The sequence below is a fragment of the Salvelinus fontinalis genome, chromosome 2, assembly GCF_029448725.1.
Source record: "Salvelinus fontinalis isolate EN_2023a chromosome 2, ASM2944872v1, whole genome shotgun sequence".
Lineage (NCBI taxonomy): Eukaryota > Metazoa > Chordata > Actinopteri > Salmoniformes > Salmonidae > Salvelinus > Salvelinus fontinalis.
In genome coordinates this window covers 47202174-47226467 of record NC_074666.1, presented here as the reverse complement: position 1 = coordinate 47226467, position 24294 = coordinate 47202174, and the positions used below count along the sequence as shown (strand labels likewise).

The 24294-nt window shown below is 42.6% G+C and overlaps 1 protein-coding gene across 1 annotated transcript in view; it reads left to right on the top strand.

Moving 5' to 3' along the window:
- Nucleotides 1-8259, top strand: part of LOC129819943 (ceramide synthase-like) — a 44355-nt gene extending 36096 nt beyond the window's left edge. The window contains exon 5 of the mRNA XM_055876671.1: nt 112-8259. Within this exon, the coding sequence (XP_055732646.1) occupies nt 112-459 (348 nt within the window). The 3' untranslated portion in view covers nt 460-8259. The remainder of the gene's footprint in view (nt 1-111) is intronic.
- Nucleotides 8260-24294: the final 16035 nt, after the last annotated feature.

The following is a 24294-nucleotide window of genomic DNA, read 5'->3' as shown; positions in this document are numbered from 1 at the left end:
AGAATTTCAAGACTGTTTGACCATATAATGACCTTTTTTCTCCCTCTTTGTCTCCTTTCAATATTCTCCCAACACATCTCTCCCTCCATCCTCCTCTCTTGTTTCTCACAGCTGGGTCTGCAGGACTGCTGGATCCATAAGGCCAATGGGGGCATGGTGTTGCTCAGCTTCTTCCTGTGTCGAATCGCCCTCTTTCCCTACATGTACTGGGTCTACGGCCGTCACTACGGCATCCCCATCTACGGCGTGCCCTTCCACCTGACACTGTCGGTCAACCTGGGCAGCCTGTGTATCCTGGCGCCGCAGGTCTACTGGTTCGTGCTGCTCTGCCGCAAGGGCTGGCGGCTCTACCAGCGCCAGTGTCACTCCACCGCTGCTGTCGGCAGCCAGGACTCCTCCCCCCTGCCCCCACCTAGCCCCCCCTCCCTCACGGACAACCAACCCAAGGGAAACCATTAGAGCTGGAGAGCTCACTCCGTCACCATCGTGCTCTCTCTGTTCTTTCTCGGTTCTCTCTACTCTATATGCGCTCGAGTCACACAAAAATGAACCACCATCGACTACTACTTCTACTGCAGAAGCACTTCGGCTACATACCACAGTCCCAAAACTACAACCGTTACTACTATGATTACACTGCTACTGCTCCTCCTCCCCCTGAGCCCCCACCCCCATGTTTCCCTTTTGCTTCGATACTACTGATCGCTCCATGTCCAGTGCAAGCTCTACTCTTATTTTTTTTGTGGGGGGGGGGGGTTTACCCCCACCCCCCTGTGCTTGGATTAGAGTGATTGGTCAGGGGTTATATTTGTAGTGCTACACTGGAGTTTCCCTAAAAGATATGAAGAAGACAGAATGGAGCCCCTGGCTTTTTTCGGAGGGGGGAGGGGGTGCTGAGACACTCCCCCGGCCCCTCCCCTTCATCTATTACTTGCTCTGCTGATTGGAAGATCAGTTAGTGTGGATGAATGTGTCTGTAGAATTTGTTGATTTATTTTGTTTTGTCGATGATTTTTTTTTGTCAAGTTCTGAAGATTCACATTTTATGAAGTGTTTGTCCACCCACCCAGTCCTCATCTTTAAAAGAGCCCCGGAAAGAGAGGAGGAGAAGCGGGAAAGGGGACTTGGCATGCAGATTGTAATGGTCACAAGGCTGGGTGGTGGGACGAGGGGTGGAGGGGTGGAATGGGATGGGGTGTTTACAAACTAAGATAGGTATGGGTGTCACCTCATCTACATTTGAAGGAGAAAATGAGAAAGAAATGTTTGCACCAGCATAGCTACACAAAAAACCCATTTAATGTGATTGGATTGTGGAACTCCACCCTCCTTTATCCACCTCAGCGCCTCCCATTGTCCCGTTTCCTCATTCACCGCTCTCCATGGCTGCCGCCGCTGGCCAATCGGTGTGCCTGCAGCGCTCCCGTCCTCCTCCTTTGTTGTTTACGGCCCAACAGGGTTCTGTGTGCTGTACTGCTGCCCTGCTGCGTCTGTTTACATGAATTCTCTAAACCCCCGCCCCTCATTGTCACACAGGGTGGGGCATCACAAGCTAGGAGCCTCTCTCTATATTATGTGCTGTGTCCTCCCTACCTAAATGGGGTGGCTTAGCAAAAGCTTTGTCCGTATGTTTACATACACAAGACTTCTCTGGGAGCGCTGTAGCAGCATTAGAAGGAATGGGATTGCTCGTTTAGTCCCGGGTTCGGCTCCATTGCAACAGCTGAAGCTGCTTTTAATGGGTGGAGACAAGACTTTACGGTCACTCGACGTCAATTTTGCGGGGTGGGAGTGGTGGGGTGATTCTGTTAGGTCAACGCTGCCCTCTGGCAACGGGGTCTGGGGGCCACGTGGGAGGGGCTTGTATACCACTGGGCATCCCTTTAAGGTCACATTGTGCCCTCCAGGGACCGGCCCACTAGGTGCCAGTTGGAGCAATAAAACAGACGGGGTTGAAAACGGCGAGGACAATTTAAAACCCCATGTAGTAGAGATGAACCTGATGTTTAGATATAAAAACAGTAAAGTTCCTAGCATGATGCTGGAGCAGGATGATTACACAGCTGCATGCGGCCCTGCTCCAAAATTATACTCTATTTTCAAACAGAAGATTGTCGAATAGAATAAGAAAGGCTTGATGGTGGCGATACACTCATTTCATGTATTCTACTTTTACTCATGATTGCCTATTCTGGGGATGAATTATGAGTTTTCCCCGACTTGGTTGGCTTCTTAGGACAGGTCAGCAAGCGGGAAACAACCCCAGTTTTTTTTAAAGTATAACTGTCCAGTGAAAATCTCACTTTTAAAGTTCATATTCTGTTAACTCGTACCCAAATGTTGACTCATCCTATAGTTGTATTTGTGGCCAAAGCATAAATTGGAGGGGGAAAAACACAAAATTGTATCTAGAGCTGGGACGTTAAGCAGAAAATTATCGACATTACCTTCCCCTTACCGAAGCATTTTGCATACATCAGGAATTTTCTGTGATTTTGCTACACAATGTTTCTGTAGTTTGTCCTAAAATCATTATTTGGTCAACAGTAATAGCCTATGCATTATGTTGATTCCTGCCTGTCCCTGTTTTGCTGTTGGCTGCTGACACCCACTGCACACGGCGGAGGAGAGATGCATTCTGAGAAGCACAAAGCATATGGCCGTTGCTCAAAATGCTATTGGGGGAAAAATACAGTTTTCAAAGCAACTACTTTTGTTCTAGTTAGAGAGGAGACTCAGCTTTCTGTGAGTATATCATGCATTTATCACCTCAAAATTGAGTTCATGGCAACACTTTACAACCGGAATAGGCTGTAGTTAGTATGGTTTTGATGCAGTGGAGATGAGCAGAGCCTGCCATTTGCAGTTAATAGGCCTACATTAAGTAGCCTAGGCCTAGTGCTGGAAAGTTTTTGTAGGACAATCGCCTACGTTTACTGATAGCCATGTAGGCTAATTATTTATTCTATATAGCAACAATATCCTATTTAGAGTTAGCAATCTAGCTGTTTTGAGGTCCCACTTCCTCAGGTGGTGAATAATATAGCCTTTAGGCCAATGTGCACAAAGATGTCATCAAAAATAAATCTGCTAATATTGGATCCTATTTTAATAGGTTACACATCAAGATATCTCATGCATTTCCTGGATATGTTAGATGAAATGGCTTACTTTTTGAGTCAGGCTGCCAAGTATTACTTGGCACTGAAAAATAAATAATCTAGAGCCCTGCCGCTAATGTAAAGTAACTGTCCATTTAAAAAAAAAAATGTATCATTGTATTTGTTATCGAGCAATATTGTTACATTGATTGCAATACTACTTTTTGTCCATATCGCCCAGCTCTAGCACCTCCCATTTTTTTTAAATAATAATTTATCGCAGAATTATCATTAGCGCATTTTTTTTTACATTATCGTGATATGGATTCTTGACATATCGCCCAGCTCTACAGACAGTTTAAAAAATGCTTGCTATTTCCACATAGAGGATGACGTCATCCTCCTTGAGGAAGATGAGCTGGCCAATCAGCAGTCTACTCGCATTAATATTTTTTGACTAGTCGACGCCCACACCATTCAGCTGTTGGGGTACGCCCACACCATTCCAAAATGGAAAATATGCTTTTTAACATAATTACTTTTTTGGGGAGAAGAAACAATTCCAGTCATTGTAATTCATTATTGGTCATATTTCATAGAAATCTGGACACTGGCCAGTTACTTTAAATGTGATACATCTTATCATATTGTCCACACAACCCATATGGCCTTGAATACTTTCCCAGAGTTTTATGTTGTCTTTTAACCTACTCGTCCTTAGCCTTCAAATATGAAGGCAATAGTTCTGTATAAATTAAACACCGTTAACTTGTAGATAATTATTACTAATTTACCAGTAAATTGAAGTGCTGGTTATTTTAGCCAGAGTGCCCATCCACGGCATGTGTTTTATAGTGGCAAGGAGGAACAGACGCTTGGTGGCATCAGTGCTGTTAGCATGGAGCACCAATCATAGGGCTGTAAATACAGGATAATAATAACTAAATATGTTTGTTTTTAGAGAATGCATTACCATATGCACATGTTTTTTTTTATGACGACAACCTTGATAATGAGAAGCTTCTGTAGATTCTGTTAGCACTTTGACAAGTCTGAAGCCGTGAGAGGTACATTTATATCACGTACACACACACTATTTCTGCTGAAACTCAACACATTCTTCTAGTTTTAACACTGACCAGACTTAAGAAGGCTGCCCTTGGCAATTGGATACATTTGAGAATGGTGGGAAGTGTTTGTGTGAGCACCAAAACAACTTTGCTTCAAACCTACATGCCCTGACCACATTTTAGCTTGAGCAAATCATCATGTATTTAATCAACGTTATCTAGTCTTAGAGGCTATTTTAATAAGTATTGGGCCCTGGTCAGGATGCACCTTTCCATTAGTTTTGTCAACGTGGCCCTGTCCACTGAAGTTCTGTCTGCATGTTAGGTTGCATTTTGGGGATTCTGCTGTCCTCTGTAGGAGACTACTGCATTGTGGGGACTGAATGATGCATTGTGGGGACTCTGCTCTCTTTAGGAGACTGCGGCATTGTGGGGACTCTGCTCCTCTCTAGCGGACGGTTGCATTGTGGTGACACTGCTGTACTCCGTAGACCCCTGCATTGTGGGGACTCAGCCATTTTCTGCTGAGAAACACTCCAGTCCGGGACCAAACCAAACCAGGCCACTGTGCTTCCGGGGCGGCGCTGGAGCAAGAGCAGAGCAGGCAGAAGGCTGGGGAATGGAGGAAGGGAAGCTGAGTGCTGCTGCTTTTAAATGATGGGCTTGTTTGTCTGGTTTGGCCCGGACCCAGAGACAGAGGCAAAGAGTCCAGCTTTATCAATATGCCTCGACTCAAGTGTCTCTTGTCTGTCTGTCTGACTGATGCGACCACAGAACTCCATACAGAAACATCCCAGGCCTTCTCATTGTGCGCTCTCACTCTCTTGTCCTCCCTATTTCTCTCTCTCTCCCTTCCTGTCTCCATCTTTCTCACTCACTCCTCGTACCCTTACTTTACGTTTACCAGCATTGGGGAACATCCCGCGCATGCGCCCGTCTATTTCTATGGGCACAAGCACTGTTCATGACAAACTGTTCACACCTCTCTTGTTGGTGGAGAGAATGCAGGTTTAAAGCTAATTTCCTGCAATTCTGCCAATTTTTTATTTTAATTATTTGGTTTAATTTTTTATTATCATTTTTTGTTGTCATGGGGTGCAAAGAAAATTTTGCCGTTTTAATGCAACTGTTTTTGCAGTTCTATACATTTTGCCATGTCTAATGTGTGTTCATGGGATATTGAGTGACAAAAAAATTACAACAATATCTATTTTTTTGCTGACATGGGCTAGTTGATCTGGGCATTTCTAACAAGTTGTAAATAGCTCTTTAAGGTATGCAATGACTAACATGACAAGAGGACCTGATGATGCACTACCCAATTTCGAAATTGCACCTTGAGCATTCTACTATTACAGCTCTCAAGAGTAAGTTTTTAAAGCTGGACTGTGTTCCTTAAAAATATTATGCCGACCGCAGGGGGTGCGCCCCACAGTTTGAGAACCACTGATCTAGATGAGTTGCCGTTGCTAGCATCAGGTGTCCAGTCTCTCCACTCAGCAGCTCAAGAGTCCGGGGAACGCAGGGGTTAATTAGGCAACAGTGCCATTTCCTAACAAGGCCAATCAGCCTTCATGGCTTTAAAAAGGCTCTCTGGATGTGCTGCTCACGGTGACACGCCTAAAGGCCAGACTCTCCATCTGTTCACATGGGTTACCTCCCAACTGGCACCCTATTCCCTTTTATAGTGCAATACATTCTACCAGAGCCCTATTTTATGTACTGCACTTGATTTTATGTAGGCCTACTTTTAATGCAAGATGTCCTTGACTATCTTGAAATGTGTACCCCAAGTAAAATGTATTATTATTTTTGGACCAGAGCAGAATCTGCGTGCCCTCACAAGTCAATGCCACAAATGTCCTCACGATGCAAGACCGCCGCAACCAATCGCCTCACAATACAGGACAACCACTGTTGGGAACCTTATATGGTTGACATCGACATGTCAGAGAGATTTTCCCCCATCTTGAAGCGTTTTTTATTGATTTGATATGTAAGACCATGACAGATGGGGTTTGGCCTGAAAAGGTGAGGGTGACATTGATGGCTTAAGGGATTTCCATGGTATACCTTTGAAATTTCCCTTAGTCTGTTACAAGGTCACGGTCGACGTCGTCGTGAGGTGTGGGGCGGATTATAGCGAGCTAGTAGTCTCGTACATTTTGACACTCAGGGCACCTCGACGTGTCGCTAAAGTGCAATCCCCCGCCCCCTACCCTGACATCCAATCCAGAGCCTTCGAATCATGCGGTTCATAGGGTTCAAGGGTCTGCATGCAAAACACATATCCTGTTAATCAACTTTATTTTAATTCTTATTCCGGACAGATTTGTTTTGTTATAATATATGAAGTCTTATGTTCGGCCTTCTCGGAGGCTCCTCTCTTTGCTCAGGGTTTGATGAAGATGTTAACATAACTGTATAACTTAGATTTGTTTAAAAAATTTGTGAAACTAGTTACGATGAAAACGATCGATTCTGAAATATGAAAATACCTGGAATGGCGTGCGGTCTTCTCCTGCTTGTGCCATTGTTTTCTTCTTTGCTTTCTTCCAAATGCATTTTGACATGGCTTGTGGTATTGCAACCTTTAGGGTTGGTAGACCAAAGATTGTCAGGCACTTTAGTCAACCCCCCCTCCCGCCCCAGACTGCATGGGGCAGTGTCTCCCCTTCTCACTAACACAACCCTTATCCCAGGTCAGCATCCATCCATATCCAGTCTATGTAGGAGCCTCGGCACAGTGAAGCGTGAGTTGTGCATTATCAGTGTGATCAGGATTAATGGCTGTGCAGAGGTGGAACATTTAGCTGGGGTCTGGGGGCAGTGCCCCCTAGGCTTACTTTTCCAGTAGTTTTGCTGCTTTGATTTCACACACATCCACACAGGGCCGGTCCCTCTTATCAAGGGACTCACATCGGCCTGGTAGGTGTCGAGGGTATGGCCCACTGACTGGCTGGCCACTGGATTCAAGTTAAAACTGAATTGGGTTAAAACAAGGGGGCTGATATAACTGGGATGATAAAAGAATATTATTTTTTCTTAATATGCATTTTATCCATTGCATGCATTCCCGCCGTTCTCTTAGTACAATACTACTGTACACGTCTTCTGTTCAAAAAGCCCCCATACTTAATTTTTTACCCCCTTTTTCTCCCCAATTTCGTGATATCCAATTACGATCTTGTGTCATCGCTGCAACTCCCCAACGGGCTCGGGAGAGGCGAAGGTCGGGTCATGCGTCCTCTGAAACGTGACCCGCCAAACCGCTCTTCTTAACATGCGCCCGCTTAACCCGAAAGCCAGCTGCACCAATGTGTCGTAGGAAACAGTTCAACTGACGACCGAAGTCAGCCTGTAGGCGCCCGGCCCGCCACAAGGAGTCCCTAGAGCGCGATGAGCCAAGTAAAGCCCCCCGTGGCTAAACTCTCCCCTAACTCGAATGACGCTGGGCTAATAGGGCATCGCACATTGGGACTCCCAGTTACGGACGGTTGTGAAACAGCCTGGGTTCAAATCCAAGTCTGTAGTGACGCCTCAAGCACTGCGATGCAGTGCCTTAGACTGCTGCGCCACTCGGGAGGCCTTATATTGGGGGGGTCTTCCAATGTGCTTCTCTCTTCCATCATCACAGTTTGGTTAAACATTTTATATACTCAAGTTCTGAATTTGTTTGCTGTGCTTTTTTTTGTGGATTTAGAGTCTCTATGACAGTACACGGTTTACTGTTAACGTTTTCTGTCCTGAATCGGACTTCCATCCTCACAATAGTGTCTGTCACCTCATGTCCCATTTTGGCTGTGTAATTTACTAAATGCAGCTTATTCACTACCTTCAACACTCCCTGCCTCCTGTTATTTTTGATAACATCTGATTTTTTTCATATTTATATATCTGATTTTGATATATACATATAACGTTTTTTTTTGTTTGTAGTGTGCCCTTTTTGAGGAATTTCTTATCTGAGAAACAAATGGGCGCTTTAACTAACCTAAACATTGATTGAGAGGAATTATTTTGTTGCAACTTGTAAAATCAGACACCCCATAAAGACAAATAAAACTGATTTGATGAATCCTTTTAAACCAGAATCTGTGTTAATTGCTGTACATGCCTCTGCCTCAATTTTCTGAGAACCCTGGGGTGTCTGCAGTAGGCACGAAGTTGAAGAAAATTCTCAAACGGAGGGAATCACGGAAAACAGGGAGGTACTAATTGAAGTTGTCCAAGAAGAACTCTTTCGTTTCCCGTTTTGCTAGGGTGTGTCCCAATGAACACCACCCAGAGGTGCGTTCAGTACGACAGAACGTTGTTCAACGTTTAATTTAACGGAAAAGGTACTGTACTGAACGACTATTTTGAAGAACGGTGTGATTATGGTGGCCCAGAGGGTGATTTGTGTATGGTGTGCTTCATGAGTTTTACGATTTCTAATGGTCACACCCATTTTGATCAGGCTACACCCACCCAATGGGAGCAAACATTTTTCAAAAGCTGTTGACGAACACAGTGCACAGTTTTGGGGAAACATGCCATTCAGTACAAACCTTCAAGCAAGTAGCAAATGTTGAACCTAACTCAGAGGTGTGAATTTTCTTTGGCTTGAAGCCCACATCGGGATGTAAAAATTAAACGGAGGGCTGCACAGATTCTTTGGGGACTGATTTGTTTGCCAAAACCTATTTGCAGGCCAGAAAAAGGGCAGTTATTTGAATTGAAAATATATAGGTCCATTAAAACTATAGAAAGTATTTAGAAATTATAGAGGTTCAAGTGTGGCCTGGAGTCCCAAAATAATAACCCCCCCCACTCCAACCTCCCAATGATTAAATGGGCTTGCGGGCCGGATCCGGGGCGTAGCGTTCCCACCCCTGACCTAATTGAATGCACCTCTGATCTGTTTCACTCTCTGGGTGCATCTCCACTCTAATCTCTAGTCTGTAACTGATCAGAAAGAACTGGACAGGTGAAAGCTAGTTTCCGGCAGGCATCATTTGTTGTATAGTTTCCACCTAGCCTGTCTTTTCATATCAGTGCAGATGAAGGAGAGGATGCCACTTAAGGTTAATCTTAATAAACTGATGTTTCTTTCCTCCCACGTTCCTAGCCTGATACCAGATCTGTTTGTGCTTTAAAGCCAACTTCTATAGTTGCATATCTACTAGAGTATCAACAAAGACCACACAAATTGATATGGGACCAGGCTGCCACATTCCTTAAGCAAATTAAAGGATAATGTTCTCTCCAAGACCAATAGAGGGCAATCACACTCAACACAATGAGGCACCTGAGTTGGACTGAACCACAGGAGGTTGGTGACGCTTTAATTGGGGAGGACGGGCTTGTGGTAATGGCTTGAGTGGAATGGTATCAAACACATACTTTCCATATGTTTAACGGCATTACATTTACTCTGTTCCTGTATTATGAGTCGTCGTCCCCAAGCAATAAATCATTTTTTTTTTAAAGAGACGTTCAGATCTCCACGTTTTGGCGCAGGTCTCCAATTGCCATCAATGGATGATTTACTTGCGTCGCGCATGGATCTTTAGTCAAACTACCATTCATCGGGCGATTATCGGTGTTTGATAGAGCAGATCCTTATTACCCATGCTATGGGAGAGGCTATTTCTATGTCCTGTACAGTTGTGGGAGCAGATGGAGCTTATAAAGGCAGCTCTATTTGGGCCAGGAAGAAGGAAAAGGAAGAAGCCCTTGTTATCATGTGCCACATATCTGTCTCTGTCAGTTTGACCCGATTGATGACTAATGGGTTTATACTTATCTAGTTGAACCTTTTTAAAATGCCACTTAGCAGCTTTCCCTTGATATAGAGAAAAAAAATATTCCTTTATTTGCTAGCTTCCACCATATTGCTTCCACCTTACATATCTGCAAACATTGAAGGGTCAGGGCCAAGGGGGAGGGGAAAAGAGAGTTTTGGAACTGGCTCTGTTCGTTCTCACAGTCAGGTTAAACTATGTGGTGCCAGGACAACAACCTCTCCCTCAATGTGAGCAAGACAAAGGAGCTTATCGTGGACCACAGGAAAAAGCGGGCTGAACTGGCCCCTATTAACATCAACGGGGCTGTAGTGGAGCGGGCTGAGATTTTCAAGTTCCTTGGTGTCCACATCACCAACGAGCTATCATGGTCCAAACACACCAAGACAGTCGTGAAGAGGGCGCGACAAAACCTTTTCCCCGTCAGGAGACTGAAAAGATTTGGCATGGGTCCCCCCTCAAAGTTCTACAGCTGCACCATCGAGAGCATCCTGACCGGTTTCATCACGGCCTGGTACGGCAACTGCTCGGCATCTGACCATAAAGCGCTACAGATGTTGTGCTACAGTGTGACTATCATTAAATGTAAAGACTGTTATATTATCAAATCAATTCTCTGTAATTATTCCTTACGTGATTAAACTAATCATGTAAACTTTAATTAACTAGGAAGTCGGGGCACCACGGGAAAATTTAGAGTTTAACCTGTTGGGGATGGGGGCGCTGTTTAGACTATTTATGCTAATGTGGCTAATTTTTTAAACGGCTTCCCACAAAATCCTTGATCGTACAATATGCATATTATTATTATTATTGGATAGAAAACAGTCTATAGTTTCTATAGGAGTTGAAATTTTGTCTCTAAGTGGAACAGAGCCCATTCTACAGCAATTTCCCTGACATGGAGTCAGATTTGAGAAACGTTGGCCACTTTTCTGAAGTCATTTAAACGGGCACTGTCGTTGCTATGACTATACGGACACTTCTTACGTCTTCCCCTGGATGCCTTTACGTGATGACGATTCCAACGGGCTCGATTGCTCGTTCACAGGCCCTACAAATGAAAAAAACCTTTAGCTAGCAAGTCTTTTCTTGCTGCGTAACGCGCGTGGAAGACACCGACCCTCTCCTGTTCCAAGCATTAGTTTAGCCTGTTATATTTCTCCGGTCATCTTTTCACTCGTTATAGGAGTTACAAACATCACAAAGTAGTTAATTTAAAGCGTTTTATAGCAATTTATATCCGTTTAGTGCGATTTTGGGACATTTATTTTTGCAACGATGTGAAAAGTTGGTCACGCTTTTCAGTTCATCCCGAACGTAGTTGACATTTCCACATGGCAAGAGGACAGCTTTCCACCAAAAGACGATTTCTCCCAAGAAAGGATCCTTTGCCCAAGATACTGATGGAAGAACAGCTCAAGGTAGGACATTTTTATTATGATAAATCGTGTTTCTGTCGAAACATTTTAGTGGCTTAGGACGCCATGTTTTTTGACGTAGCTTCGCTTGGCGCAAACTGTATTGAAAAGTAAGGATAAATTAAAAAATGTAATAACGCAATTGTATTAAGAATTAAATTGTCTATCAATCCCTGTCCACCCTATATTTTTTAGTCACGTTTATGAGTATTTATGTATAAGAGTAGATCACTGTCTAAGTGGCGCAAGGACGTTTTCTTTACCAGCTTGTCTACATTTCACATTGTCTAACCATGATTTTGGTGGCTAAATATAAACATTTTCGATCAAACTGTATATGCATGTTGTAATGTGATGTTACAGGAGTGTCATCGGAAGAATTCTGAGAAGGTTAGTGAAAAAATTAATATCTTTTGGCGATGTTGACTTTTATCGCTCACTTTGGCTAGAATCAATGCTGGGCTGCTAATTGCTATGTGCTAAGCTAATATAACGATTTATTGTGTTTTCGCTGTAAGACACTTAGAAAATCTGAAATATTGTCTGTATTCACAGGATCTGTGTCTTTCGATTCGTGTATGCTGTGTATTTTTACGAAATGTTTGATGATTAGTAGTTAGGTAAACACGTTGCTCATTGTAATTATTCTAGTCCATTTGTGATGGTGGGTGCAATTGTAAACTATGCCATCTACCTGAAATATGCACTTTTTTCTAACAAAACCTATCCCATACCATAAATATGTTATCAGACTGTCATCTAATGAGTTTTTTTGTTGGTTAGGGGCTATAAATATCTTAGTTTAGCCGAATTGGTGATGGCTACTGGTGTTGGTGGACAAATAAAAGATGGTGGAATATGCTAATGTGTTTTTAGGTAATAGATGTACATCTTTACATATTGTGTCTTCCCTGTAAAACATTTTAAAAATCGGAAATGTTGACTGGATTCATAAGATCTGTGTCTTTCATTAGCTGTATTGGACTTTAATGTGTGAAAGTTAAATATTTAAAAAAAATATTTTTTTTGAATTTCGCGGCACTGGTTTTTCAGTGGGGGGGGGGGGGGAGTGCCGCTAGCGGCACGCTGATCCTAGACAGGTTAAAGAGTCTCTATATCCCAAATTAACTCTTCAGATATTTTCATATCTTATCGATTACAGTCTTCTATTAATGTATTATTACCTCAGTCTCATTCCTGAACGTCGCAAACCCTTGGATTTATGCACGAACCCTAATATAAATCATGAATCGGCGATATACAAATTGGCTTAATGATTTATTTACTAACTAACTAATCAATCATAGAATTACATAAAACACACACAGTAGGTCATACATTGGTTACTAACATGACACAAAAAAGTCCCTAGTGGACGAAACCGATATGAGACCTTGGTAGACAAAGGAAAGGTGGGGACAGCTCAAAAGCGGGAAACTCAGAGTGGACCCACGGACATATAGTTGACTACACTCATGGAAATGCTAATTCTTTGAACATGCACAGCCGCTCATTCGAATATAAATTGCAATTTACATATTTACGAGTATACCTTTGTTGTCTCTCTGTGGTCGCCGGTCCATCTGCTGGATAGATTGTCGACAAAGTCTGGATGTCCACCAGAGATCAGTCTTTCGTAGTTGTAGCTTGTTATAATGAATACGTCAGGTGTAATAATTTGGTCGTTCGATAGTGAATGGATCTTTCAGAGTACCATTGGTAGACACATTCGATCTAAGAACAGACTAAAGTATTTCAACAGCTGCAGACTGAATAATTGGTCTAGTTTGTAGATTTCTTCACCATTTCAGCGTGGGGCTGATATCCACGTTCTCTGGTCTTGTCCTTTGGTAGAGTTGTTGTTTAAACCATTTTGCAACATCCGGCTCACGCCTTTGTCTGCTTGGTCTGTAGAGTGGTAGCCATTCCAACGTGGAGACTTTGTCCCTACATTCTCTTGACTAGATGTACATTTTGTCATGAGTCATTTTATTAACTCTGTGGAAAGGGGTGTTTCGTGACGTTTGGGTAGAATGTCTGCTCATGGGGGCGTGGCCACTAACTGGATAAACTTTACATGAAAAAATATTTTCTCATTTAGAAGACTAACATCACATTTCATCTTCTCACAAGTAGTTTCATATTTAATCATATACGTTCCCGCGGAGCTGGATGTGACCCTGACAACTGGGAAATATATACATTAAGATAAACAGTTATGTTGTCCTACCATCTTTAGTTGCGTCACAAATTATTAACAAATTCGACAGGATTGTTCTTTAAATACCCACGGACAATTTCAACTGTTTGGAATACAGAAATGTTGTTTCATTATTCAGCCTTTTGAGGTTACCGTACTGCAAAGTCTTTCTCTGTGGTAACAAAGGGATTCTCAACTTTCATTTTGGCAGAGTGGGGAAAGGAGTTTTGGTATTTACGACCATCACAAACCTGTAGTGGGAGAGAGCGAGAGAGAGGGGGGCTATGATCCTCACCCAAAAAGGTGCACGTCATGACAGAGCATGACAGAGGGTAGTGTGTACGGCATCACTGGGGCCAAGCTTCCTGCAATCAAGGACCTATATAATAGGCGGTGTCAGAGGAAAGCCCATAAAATTGTCAGACTCCAGTCACCCAAGTCAGACTGTTTTCTCTGCTACAGCACGGCAAGCGGTACCAGAGTGCCAAGTCTAGGACCAAAAGGCTCCTGAACAGCTTCTACCCCAAGCCATTAGACTGCTGAACAATGAATCAAATGGCCACCGGACTATTTACATTGACACCCCCCCCCCCCCCCCATTTGTTTTGTACACTGCTGCTACTCGCTGTTTATTATCTATGCATAGTCACTTCTCCCCTACCTACATGTACAAATTACCTCAACTAACCTGTACCCCCGCACACTGACTTGGTAATTTTTTATAATTTTTTACTTTAGTTTATTTGGTAAAAAATGTCTTAACTAAAAGTGCAGTTCAAGAAGAGTTAAGGGCTTGTAAGTAAGCCTTTCACGGTCAGGTCTACACTTGTTGCATATATAATTTAGCTTGGTATCTGAGAAATTAAGCTAATTGATTGCACCCAAATTGGCCCTTTTTTAAATTCACAGGATTCACATAATATTCCACAAATATAGTACCCAGCATCATCCGATTTGGACCAAACTTCTTCCTATTTTTGACTAAGATGTGAGAAATCAATGTGGTCAAAAGCCACCCAAGCCAATCCCAACTCAAAAAACAGTATATGGTATCATCAGTTCTCTGTCTGACAATTAGTATGGAGCGGAGGCTTAAAGTATTGCTTCTTCATACAATGTGATGTATCTGATGTTTATTCCCCCCTCTGTTCAGAGAAATTAGCCATTGAAGTCGCTTGCATTATTTATTATAAATTAGTGTGAAAGTACCAGGTTTTGCCCACTAAATGCAGCTGTTCCTGCTACTGCCATCCCCTTTTATCAATTTTGCGCAGGAAGCGCACACACACACCATTGGATAGAAAACCAATCGCTTTTGCTCACAATGAAAATAAATGTGTGCTCATCCTCATAAGTCAAGCCAGTCCTTCATGAAAGCAATTCAGTTTGTCCTTCTCTTAGCAGCCTAATGCTTCAACCCAACTCTCCATGAATAGTCCAACAAGTGACATCTCTATGAGAGGGCTATACAAATGGTGCAAGATCTTTCCTAGAAGCCCAAACCTTTGATAGAATTGGGCTAGTGACAAATGTTCCAAATGTTGTAACAACCCTAATAAATTAAATACAATTATATACCATTGCATGTCAGTCATGTTTTTCAATACAATTATTAGAAAACATTATGTAGTGTGATTAGTGCCATTTACCAGTAAACCCAAACAATTACCATTGCAAAGCACTATACAGTGTGTCGGGTCTTTTACCATTGAATACTATTAGAGACCATAACATTGAAACCATTACAACTGCTGTTTGCTTTCAACCCAAAGTTGTAAAGAAAAGGTTGTGATCCATTTGAAAAAACACAAGAGACCAGCAAATATGATAAAAGTGTGTTGGAGAACCATCACCAGATTCACAGGGAATACATTACAAGGACCAAAGCCCCATATACTACCCACCACTGCGACCTGTACGCTCCCGTTGGCTGGCCCTCACTTCACTCTCGTCGCCAAACCCACTAGATTTAAGCACCAGTTGTTAGAGCAGCTCACAGAACACTGCACCTGTACATAGCCAATCTGTAAACAGCCCATCCAACACCTCATCCCCATACTGTATTTATTTATTTATCTTGCTCCTTTACACTCCAGTATCTCTACTTGCACATTCATCTTCTGCACATCTACCATTCCAGTGTTTAATTGCTATGTTGTAATTACTTCGCATGGCCTATTTATTGCCTTCACTCCCTTATCTTACCTCATTTGCACTCACTGTATATAGACTTTTTAAAATTTATTTTTTCTACTGTATTATTGACTATGTTTTGTTTATTCCATGTGTAACTCTGTATTGTTGTATATGTTGAACTGCTATGCTTTATCTTGACCAGGTCGCAGTTGCAAATGAGAACTTGTTCTCAACTAGCCTACCTGGTTAAATACATTTAAATAAAGAAGCAATCCTCCAAGCCGCAGCTCCAAACTACTTGTTAGACACAGAACTAATACTGTATACTGGTTGTTGGGGTGGGATTGGTGTGGAGGGTCCATGGGTGGCTTTTGACCATTTATATTGGATTCTTAATGTCTTACTCCTTGTTAAGAAGAATTATGGTCCAAATCGGATGTAAGTTAACTATATTTATTGAAGATTATATGAATCTTATACATTAAAATGGCCAATTTGGGTGCAATCAATTAGCTTAATTTCTCAGATAAACAAAATGTTTCAGGAATGCTTATCTATTTTGTTTCTAATTAAAAAAACGATTTCCGCACAATCCAAGATGGTGGGTGTGAATCCTTTTCCTTGTGCTTTTTGAGGTGGAACGACACCTATGTGATGTATGTTTATGTTATGTCTGCTTTGCTCTGCTTTGCAATCTATTGCCTAGGACAGGGCTCTCCAATCCTGTTTGTGGAGAGCTACCATCTTGCAGGTTTTCACTCCAATCCTAATCTAGCGCATCTGATTAAATAATTAGATGGTTGATAAACGGAATCAGGTTAGTTACAACTAGGGTTGGAGCGAAAACCTACAGGAACAGGGTTGGAGAGCCCTGACCTAGGACATCAACAGCCAGCTGGGTTTAAAGTCATTAAATAAGCTATAGGAAATACTTTTTATTGCACATTTTCAATTCATTGGCACTATGAAGAGTAGCTATGCCTGGCTGTGCCCCTCCCATCTCTAAATTCAATTCAAAGGGTTCTCTCCCTCTCCCTCGCTTGCTCTTTTTGTCTTTGCTGTGAAATCTGCGACAGTTGGAAAAGTTTCCTCCGTTGCAAAGATACTGAATCTTAGGAGTCGAGGAGATGATTCCTAGCGGAATCTAAGCTTGACACCCAGAAATGAGGGTTGACACGGGGAGTCGAGGAATCTATTATTTTGGAGTCGACTCCCCACCACTAAGCGTCAATCTGTGTGTTAGTTCAAAGAGTTGGGTCAGGCTGTGGTGTACAGATGTTGCCAGCAAAACAGCAATAATGACACCTAACATGGTAAGTTGTAGGTAATACAGCTAATACCCATCTGATCCTTTGAGAGCTATCACTGTTTATCGGCCGAGGGACGCTTTTTTTTAAATTGCAAGACTAACAAAGTGCTAGATTCCTCAGGATCCGGCTAACATTGTGCTAACTAGTTAGGCTACTAGATCACAAGGCGATCGCTAGTTACGTTCACATTGTTAGAGGATTTGTTTTCTCCGGCTAGCACTGTTCTAACTAGCTAGGCAATTAACCGACGTGGCAACGTTTCACTTTGTTCTTGGACTAGCTACTACTTGGAGCCATGGAGCCTGCTACCCTTGCCCAAGGAGAACCAAGCACCCATGCTAGCTTTAACAATCTTGGCCTACGTGCTGGTTGCTTGCTAGCTAACGCCTTCATTAGCCCACCATGGCTATAGCGTTTATACACAGTGCTCACTCCAGCTAGCCATTAGCCGTGTGGCACGTAATAAACTAGCGTATGTCTATCAAGGCTAATTTACTGCAGGTGCTACTGGGTTAGCAGGCCTTTTTTATAGGGACGAAGGGCAACAGTGGCTTGCCCGCGGCCCAATATGACTCCCCGGTTCAATGAATTATGGCCACTGCTACCCCGCTCGAGGCAGGCACTCGAACCCCCTCGCTCTTGCGCCGGCGGCTCGACAATGCTGGCTGCTACTAGCTCTCCCACCTATGGGGGAATTTCCAGCTTACTCTCTCATTTAGTACATCTAACGTTCACTTGTTTCGTTGGCTAAACTGAGCGGTTACACCGCACCTTGCGACGATCATAAGAGACTCTCTAGACCGAAAATAAAACTCTACTTTTGCACCTTTCTTGGGATAATGTGGCTAACACAAAAGCCTCACGGGCCCCCATACCCCATGGGAAACTGGCTACGCTACTAGCCGTCACGGCGAATGCTAGCTTGCTAACCACCATTTATCTATTGCTAGCTTGGCTCTCATTTTTAGTTTGCCTAATATTGAATTGCTTTGTTCCTACTAAGCACCATGCGGTGATCCAGTCCACGAGATGGCCTGTAACAGGCTAGCTAATGTGGCATGGCTGGCTGTATCATCACTGTTAACGTACGCTGGGCGAAACGCTCACGCTGCCTACCTCAACTAGCTCACAACTAGCTTGCATGATTTACATTGTGCTCTGTTTTTGTACTTACTGACTTTACCGGCCCCACATACTAAGTTTTCCAGTCCAAGAGACTCAAACAACCAGGTCAACTACCACGTCAAGGCTAGCCTTGCCACCATCTGCCCGGCAGACACAGATATCGTGGCAACTCGGTCTCCGCTCACTCCTTTATGAGCTAAGGCTTTGAATAAGGGAGAGGGGCAGTTCGCTAGCGTTATTGCTAACTCCTCTCACTTTTTCCCTTCGTTTGTGGACTTCAATGAACACATCAGCTATGTTACCAGGCTAAAAAAACATTTCGAAGCCAAACCATGTCATAACCACTACACACAGCCTACATAGTTGTCCCCATATTAGCTAAAATAACATCCTAGTCAACATAGCTAATAGAACTAATGCATTAGTAAACCCGCTACAATTATGCAGTAACGCTACGGTGTATAGACAGTGCTTCTCCTTCATTTTGAAGAAATTAAATTTGTTAAACTGTTCAACTATTGCAATTGGATTTTAAGCAATAGCCTACAACTATTTTAGCACCGTTTCGCGCTGCTCTGAGACAAGCATGGGGACTGGTCTTGATAAATCAATGAGATTTTTATTTTCACTGAATTAGAACTAGAATTAGAAAATTATGGTGCAGAAATGTTATGCTCTTAGTGTAACCTTTATTTCACTAGGCAAGTCAGTTAAGAACAATTTCTTATTTACAAGAAGAGCCTACTCCCTACGCGTCGTGGAATTGAACCTCGGTCCCCCACGTGCCCTGCCTGCACGACACAGGGATTCTTTAGCTAAATACCCCAGTACTGTACTGCCGACCGTCACGTTGTACAGTGCCATATTTTCCATTGCATCCTAACGGAAACCCAGAGGGTTTTTCGTTTCTTGGAATAGAAACACCATAATATTAATCAAATGAATTAAGCAAGTACCAGTCAAAAGTTTGGACACACCTACTCATTCCAGGATTTGTCTTTATTTTTACTATTTTCTACATTGTAGAATAATAGTGAAGACATCACAACTATGAAATAGCACATATGGAATCAGTTAAGAACAAATTCTTATTTACAAGGACTTCCTACTCCTTCCTCCCCATCTAGGAATTGAACCCCGGTCTCCCACGTGCCCGCATTCTAGTACAGAAATGGCCTGCTCTCCCTTATTTAAGGAATTTGGCACTTTCCCATGTTTACTACAGTATGTATTGTAGGCTATGTTTACTTGTCAGACTGCACAGTAGCCTAATAAACAAACGCAGGTGGCTTTTATCTTAAATGTTTTAAATGCTTTATTATCCAAATGAAAAGCATATACTGTACAGTACTGTATTTGTTCATCAGCATCTTTATGCTTTCGTGAACTGGTTGTCAATGCAACCAAATACAAATATTTGAAGGAGATGTATCTTTCGTCCCACTGACTTAGCCTGGATTTCATTCCAAATTTGATATGTTGGATTCACGTCCCCATCTCAACCAAAAATGTAATTGAAAGAATTGGACTAAATCCAATCAAATCAAACTTTAAATGTACTTCAAAGTTGGATTTGATTTAGTCCTGTAATTTAACTTAGATTTTTGGTTGAGATGGAGACGTGAATAGAACATATATATTATTCATTTGTAGACAAACTGGAATTAGCCAGACTAAGTCAGTCGCATAGATGGAACTATTCTTTAACTTTGATTTTTGGTATCCAGCATATCAATTATGAATTTGTAGACAAACTGGATATTGAATTGCATCAACATTTGAAGGTCTTCTGCTTGGATTGGACTAAATCAAGTCAAATACAATTTGATTTGATTTAGTCCTATTCTTTCATTTCGATTTTTGGATGAGATGAAGACATGAATTATTAACTTGAGATTACAATTGAAATCAACCAAAGCTTGAAACGCTAGGCCTATATGTATTGTCTATTTTTAGTTAAACCCTGGGTTGAATTGAAATAATTGCTGTTGGTAACTTTGCAAATGCAGTGCATTCGGAAAGTATTCAGACCCCTTCACGTTTTCCACGTTTTGTTACGTTACATTAAATAGCTTTTTTCATCATCAATCTACACACAATACTCAATTATGAGAAGGCAAAATCAGATTTTTAGAAATGTTTGCAAATGTATATAAAATACAAAACTGAAATATCACATTTACATACAGTACCAATGAAAAGTTGACACCTACGCATTCAAGGGTTTTTCTTTATTTTGACTATTTTCTACATTGTAGAATAATAGTGAAGACATCAATACTATGAAATAAGGTTTGCGCTTAGTCGGACTGTCATTTGTTTTTCAACAGGACAATGACCCAACACACCTCCAGGCGGTTTTGGATCAGTTGGACCGTAGAGTAAAGGAAAAGCAGCCAAAAAGTGCTCAGCATATGTGGGAACTCCTTCAAGACTGTTGGAAAAACATTCCAGGTGAAGCTGGTTGAGAGAATGCCAAGAGTGTGCAAAGCTGTCATCAAGGCATAGGGTGGCTACTTTGGAAAATCTAAAATATTATCTAACACTTTTTTGGTTACTACATCATTCTATGTGTTATTTCATAGTTTTGATGTCTTCACTATTATTCTACAATGTAGAAAATAGTACAAATAAAGAAAAACCCTCGATCCTGACCCGTCTCCCTGTCACTGAAAAACATCCCCATAGCATGATGCTGCCACCACCATGCTTCACTGTAGGGATTGTGCCAGGTTTCCTCCAGATGTGACTTTTGGCTTTCAGGCCAAAGAGTCCATTCTTGGTTCAATCAGACCAGCAAATCATGTTTTTCATGGTCTGAGAGTCCTCTAGGTGCTCTTTGGCAAACTCCAAGCAGGCTGTCATGTGCCTTTTACTGAGGAGTGGCTGCCGTCTGGCCACTCTACCATAAAGGCCTGATGGGTGGAGTGCTGCAGAGATGGTTGTCCTTCTGGAAGGTTTTCCCATCACCACAAAGAAACTCTGGAGCTCTGCCAGAGTGACCAAAGCGTGGAGAGCGTGGAGATGAAGTAACTCTCCGTCAAGACCGCTTTACTGGTCGCCCTTACGTCTGAAAAGTGAATGAGTGAGCTGCACACTGTCAGTTCACCATTCGTGCCTACAGTTTGCCCAGGGTTTTTCCAAGGTTTTCTTTTTGCCTAACCCCGACTTTATCCCTAAATTCAGCAACAAATACAATTTTCTCACCTTGGAGATTGTGGCTTTCCACCCACCACCCTACACTTCTAAAGAAGAAAAGCATCTCCACTGTTTGTGTCCATTTCTCCCAGTGTGAAAATATTCCCAGTTCAATAATTGCATGCGCATCTCTTTATGTGGATGGCTGAGCTCGTGTGGATGTTTCTCTCACACCGTCCCTTGACCTCAAAAAACTGTTCTGTGGACACCCGCATTTGCTTCACACATCTGCCAGTCAGTTCTGGCCAGGATTATTAACTCTGACCAATCAGAAGCTTGTTGAGGCGTGAGGTCAGCATATAAATTCCCGGACTCACGCGTCAAAGTGCTGAGGGTTGATGTGAGGAGCGATATTTTGCAATTGCAAAGACTTGGGCCCTAGGTTTTCGTATATGACAATGCATATATTTGTTGGTTTGTTAGTTAATTAGCTAGCTATACAAACACGTTAAAACTGCACACCTTTGAGAAGAAGCCATCTCGACCAGTTTACAGCTAATTATGCTAGTTAGCTAGCTAAATCAAGGGCGAGAGGGTGTGAGAAACATCTGCACGAGCTCAGCCATCCACACAGATGAGCATGCAATTATTGACTGGGATCATTTTCACGCTGCAAATTTTTTACAACATGATGTCACAAACCACAACACAATCAGAACGATTGGGAATTATTTCACGCTGGGCACCTCCCTGCAAGGGGAGAACGCTCTCTCGTCAATGGTTATCACATTGTATTCTGGCCTATAATAGCAGGCTCCGGAGGGCCTGAGGGCTCACTCCACCACAGCAGATATGCGATGCGGCTGTTGGGCGTCCCCTGATACCTTTATGAGGTTCTACCGGCAAAACGTCACTGCGCTTTCTTTTGAGCATACTGTCCTCATTGTCGGGTTCTCTGAGGGTTGATGCGATGAGAACAGTGGCGGTCGGTGCCATTTAATTTTGTGTTTATTTTAATTTAACCTTTGTTTAACTAGGCAAGTCAGTTAAGAACAAATTCTTATTTACAATGACGGCCTATCAAAAGGCAAAAGGCCTCCTGCTGGGACAGGGGCCTGGGATTAAAAATAAATAAATAAATGCAATATAAATATAGGACAAAACACACATCACAACAAGAGAGACAACACAACACTACATAAAGAGAGACCCAAGACAACAACATAGCAAGGCATCAACACATGACAACACAGCATGGTAGCAACGCAACATAACAACAACATGGTAGCAACACAATATGGTACAAACATTATTGGGCCCAGTCAACAGCACAAAGGTCAAGAAGGTAGAGACAACAATACATCACACAAAGCAGCCACAACTGTCAGTAAGAGTGTCCATGATTGAGTTTTTGAATGAAGAGATTGAGATAAAACTGTCCAGTTTGAGTGTTTGTTGCAACTCATTCCAGTCGCTAGCTGCAGCAAAATGAAAAGAGGAGCGACCCGAAAAGACGAGTGACCCAGGGATGTGTGTGCTTTGGGGAACTTTTACCAGAATGTGACTGGCAGAACGGGTGTTGTATGTGGAGGATGAGGGCTGCAGTAGATATCTCAGATAGGGGGGAGTGAGGCCTAAGAGGGCTTTATAAATAAGCATCAACCAGTGGGTCTTGCGACTGGTATACAGAGATGACCAGCTTACAGAGGAGTATAGAGTGCAGTGATGTGTCCTATAAGGATCATTGGTGGCAAATCTGATGGTCGGATGGTAAAGAACATCTAGCTGCTCGAGAGCACCCTTACCTACCGATCTATAAGTTATGTCTCCGTAATCTAGCATGGGTAGGATGGTCATCTGAATCAGGGTTAGTTTGGCAGCTGGGGTGAAAGAGGAGCGATTACAATAGAGGAAACCAAGTCTAGATTTAACTTTAGCTTGCAGCTTTGATATATGCTGAGAGGAGGACAGTGCACAGTCTAGCCATACTCCCAAGTACTTGTATGAGGTGACTCCCTCAAGCTCTAAACCCTCAGAGGTAGTAATCACACCTGTGGGAAGAGGGGCATTCTTCATACCAAACCACATTACCTTTGTTTTGGAGGTGTTCAGAACAAGGTTAAGGGTAGAGAAAGCTTGTTGGACACTAAGAAAGCTTTCTTGTAGAGCCTATAACACAAAATACGGGGAGGTGCCAGCTGAATATAAGACTGTATTATCTGCATATAAATGGATGAGAGACCTTCCTACTGCCTGAGCTATGTTGTTGATGCAAATCGAGAAGAGCATGGGGTCTAGGATTGATCCTTGTGATACTCCCATGGTGACAGGCAGTGGGCTGAAACAGCAGATTTTCTGACTTTATACACTGCACTCTTTGAGATAGGTAGTTAGCAAACCAGGCCAAAGACCCCTCAGAGACACCAATACTCCTTAGCCGGCCCACAATAATGGAATGGTCTACCGTATCAAAAGCTTTGGCCAAGTCAATAAAAATAGTATCACAATATTGCTTAGAATCAAGGGCAATGGTGACATCATTGAGGACCTTTAAGGTTTCAGTGACACATCCATAACCTGAGCGGAAACCAGATTGCATACCCGAGAGAATACTATAGAAAGCCAGTCAGTTGATTATTGGCAAGTTTTTCCAACACTTTTGATAAACAGGGCAAAATAGAAATAGGCCTATAATAGACAATGCCCCCGTGCATTGTCACCTCGCTTATACAAAGCGGTGCCCCTGTGCATTGTCACCTCGCTTATACAATGCCCCCGTGCATTGCCACCTCGCTTATACAAAGCGAGGTCAATACAGAAATGGTTTGTCGAGATCGGTGTGGAAGAACTTGACTGGCCTGCACAAAGCCCTGACCTCAACCCCATCGAACACCTTTGGGATGAATTGGAACACCGACTGTTAGCCAGGCCTCATCGCCCAACATCACTAATGCTCTTGTGGCTGAATGGAAGCAAGTCCCCACAGCATTGTTCCAACATCTACTGG